At 30.7% G+C, this 3,192-nt stretch overlaps 1 protein-coding gene across 1 annotated transcript; it reads right to left on the bottom strand.

The window, feature by feature from the left end:
- Positions 1 to 396: 396 nt before the first annotated feature.
- Positions 397 to 2,573, bottom strand: LOC120089111 (transcription factor bHLH87-like). The gene is made up of 2 exons (XM_039046535.2): positions 2,155 to 2,573; positions 397 to 952 (listed from the first exon to the last, which is right to left on the bottom strand). The coding sequence occupies exons 1-2, from the start codon at positions 2,438 to 2,440 to the stop codon at positions 429 to 431; spliced, it is 810 nt and encodes a 269-aa protein (XP_038902463.1). The 5' UTR covers positions 2,441 to 2,573; the 3' UTR covers positions 397 to 428.
- Positions 2,574 to 3,192: the final 619 nt, after the last annotated feature.

Genomic DNA, 3,192 nt, shown 5'->3' with positions numbered 1-3,192 from the left:
TTTTATCTCTTGTACTCTTTTTGTGAACCATGTGTGTTTTCTTTTTATAGCATGAACACGAGATACAATTTCATTCAAATTGGTTTTTTAAGTTTGGCCTCAATTAAAAGATTAATGGCATAGGTTAAAATATAGGGTAATTATAATGAGTAGCATTTTTAGGACTAATAATTAAGTATATAGTAGTACTTTTTAAAGAATTGTAAATATAACAAATCTATCAGCGATGTAGTCCATGAGAACTCGATTTAAGTTTTGTTATATCTACAAATTCTTTTTCATTATGTTATGTGTGCTAATACTTTTGATTTGATTGTTATATTTGTAACTATCCTGACAAATAAGATTTAAATAATGTCGCAAAGTAAATGGCAAACAAAAAATTATTCTTAACAATTAACAAATTCAATATTTTATTGATAAAGGTTTTAGAGAGGAAAATTAGGGTTGAAAGAGGTGGAAGTTGAGAGACAATCAATAGAGCCAAGTTTGTAGCTTAAGCCTTCTAGTGCTTTGATTTGTGCTCTAAGGAACTTGAGATAGCTTGCTGCCTCATCAAGCATGGAGGCAATGTCCATTTTGTTCCCACCAGGAACTAAACTCTGCAAAACCCTAATTTTTTCGCTTATCTTCTCCCTTCGTATTCTCGCTGCAATTGTTTGAGGCTCCTTCGACATTTTCACGTTTCTCCTCCTCTTCTTCTCCACAGTCTCGGACCCCAAGTTCACCGGCCTAAACACTGCTGCATAGTATATACATTCCTTCATTTGTGACACGAGCTGATCTCGATCAACGGGCCGCTCAACCTCGTCGTTGTTCGAAGATGATGGAGATGGAGATAGAGATGGATTTATAGAGTTGGCTGAGCTTGGTTGTTTTTCTATTATGGAGTTTTGTTGTTTTGGTTTTTGGTTCTCAAAAATGTCCAAAAACCCACCTTGTGGTGCACTTCCTACATAACCAAAATCTCTTGTAGGTTATTGCATGGTAAAATAAATCTAATATTGTGTGCATGGTGCAATAATTTTTTTCAACACTAAGTCAATAGTATAAGTTTTACGTTAGTTAAAAAAGATGGTGAATAGGATAATATTTACAATATTTAAGTGCTAAAAAAATTATTTAAAGATAATTGTAAAGTTAGAATATATACGATATTTTATATACTTAACAAATAAATGTGTTCACATATAACTCAACTAAAGAAAGTATAATATAACTTCGACCAAAATGTCAAATTTTCAATCTCATTCATTGTTCAACTCAAAAGAGTAAGTTGAATTTTAATCCAATGTTTTTTAGTACAAATTGGAGTGGGGGGATTTGAACTACGAATCTCTATGTTACTAGATATAGATGTCAGTTGAGTTAAGTTCATATTGATATTTTAATTTAATTTTATTGAATTATGTTAGTTATTTTAAAATATATATATATAAAAACATAGACGAAGAGATCCAAAACCTACCAAACTTAAAAGGAAAAAAAAAAGGCTATTATAGTATCTTGAATAATTAACTCATATTGAAACACGAGGTGAATTCGTATCTTGAATAGTTAACTCATATTCAAACGCGAGGTGGATTTTTATACTTTATACGATCTATAATCTATATATATATATATATATATATAATTACAAAATTTGAATCACAAATTGAGTTGATTCAGGATAATAATTATATTTTTTAATGTTATTTATTTTCATTTTAAAAAAAGCCTCTTAAAATAGAATTTTATGCATGAAAAACACATACTAAGTAAATGAGAAGTAGAATTTCCATCCATTTAAAAATCAAATAAAATTTAATAAAAACCTTTATATATATGCAATCTAATTTGATTTAGACGAGATTTCCAATAGGAAAAATTTTGGGTGTAGAGTTAAATGTTGTCACGTGGTAACTTGGTTTTTTTTAAAAAAAAAAATAATAATAAAAAATTATTTTGTCATGTATGAAAAAAAGCATGAAAGTGCAATCTAAGGTGTACGTAGGTATTTCTCTTTCCAACGTAACTTTTATTAAAAAAACTAAAGTGTGAATAGTACTAAAAAGTAGAAGAAAAAAAAGTGTTGTAACTGAAGTGAGAAACTTTTTCTTCTTAATTAAAGCAAGATGTCCCATTACCAAACAAGTTTATACAAGTTCAAACCTTTGTCATTTTCAACCTCATCGAACAAAACTCCACCGGAGCTAGCTCCCACCGGCCACGACTTTTCACGTTCAAATAAAACCTTGGAATCCTTAGCCAATTTCTCTACCTTCATCTCCGGCGCCGGAGTATTGATCTCCGACAACCCCAATATTCTTGCCACTGTTTGAAGCTCTTGTAACGGCGGACTCGAGCATCGACTCGGGTCGTTGGAGACGAATAAGCTTTCTTCACAATTTCTGTCTTCTTCAATACTCCATGAGCCATTCCAAAGCAAATCATCCATGGTTGAAGGCTATGGAAGCTTTGTGTGGAAGGGTTTTGGAGTTTGAAGAGAAGACAAAAGGGAGAAAGGACTTTTTTTTTTTTTTTTTTTTTGTGGGAGCTTTGGTTAGTTTGGTGGGGAGTGGAAGTGTTTACATTTATGAAGATTTGGAGCAATGAGATGTCCACATAAAGTATGATGAATTGTCTCTATTTGTCTTTTTCTTTTTCAAACAAATCTTCAATGTACAATAATACTTCAATTGGCTTTCCTTTTTCGTGGGAAAAATCGACCTCCCAAGAATTATTGCATTTAAATAGAGTACAAATGCGAAAATTTATAGTTTTATTTTAGCACATAGAAAATCAAATTTTTAAAATTTCAAACTAATGAAATAATTTTTAGTCTTGTTGACTCGAATAGTCGTTAACTATTTGAAGAGAATGAAAAAAATAGGAATTTATGATATTTTAAAGGGAAAATGATGTAATTGTCTATTCAAATATACCTCAAATATGTTAGGTATTATGATATTTCATATCTATAGTCTAAATCACACCAATATAGAAAAAGATATACCACTTCATCGTGTAACCATACTTTCCACACAAATAGTTGTAATGGGAAAATGTCGTGATTGTTCTTAAACATATATCCACTGTTAGATTTGTGATGTTTCGTACATGTGGTTTACATTTTCATAACACACACATACAAAGAAAAGTATATACTTTGACCACTTCGACTCGAATTGTTGTAATAGGACAAAGAAC

The sequence above is a fragment of the Benincasa hispida genome, chromosome 1 (assembly GCF_027475165.1).
Source record: "Benincasa hispida cultivar pf3 chromosome 1, pf3_genome.v1.1, whole genome shotgun sequence".
Classification (NCBI taxonomy): domain Eukaryota; kingdom Viridiplantae; phylum Streptophyta; class Magnoliopsida; order Cucurbitales; family Cucurbitaceae; genus Benincasa; species Benincasa hispida.
The sequence above is the reverse complement of the archived record's forward strand: the minus strand, read 5'-3'. Positions and strand labels throughout refer to the sequence as shown.

Excerpts from the sequence above, each read along its gene's own strand:
- LOC120089111 (XM_039046535.2), bottom strand. The coding sequence starts at position 2,440 with ATGGATGATTTGCTTTGGAATGGCTCATGGAGTATTGAAGAAGACAGA. Across the intron at positions 953-2,154 it reads TGAGGTTGAAAATGACAAAG|GAAGTGCACCACAAGGTGGG; the intron begins GTTTGAACTTGT and ends TTGGTTATGTAG.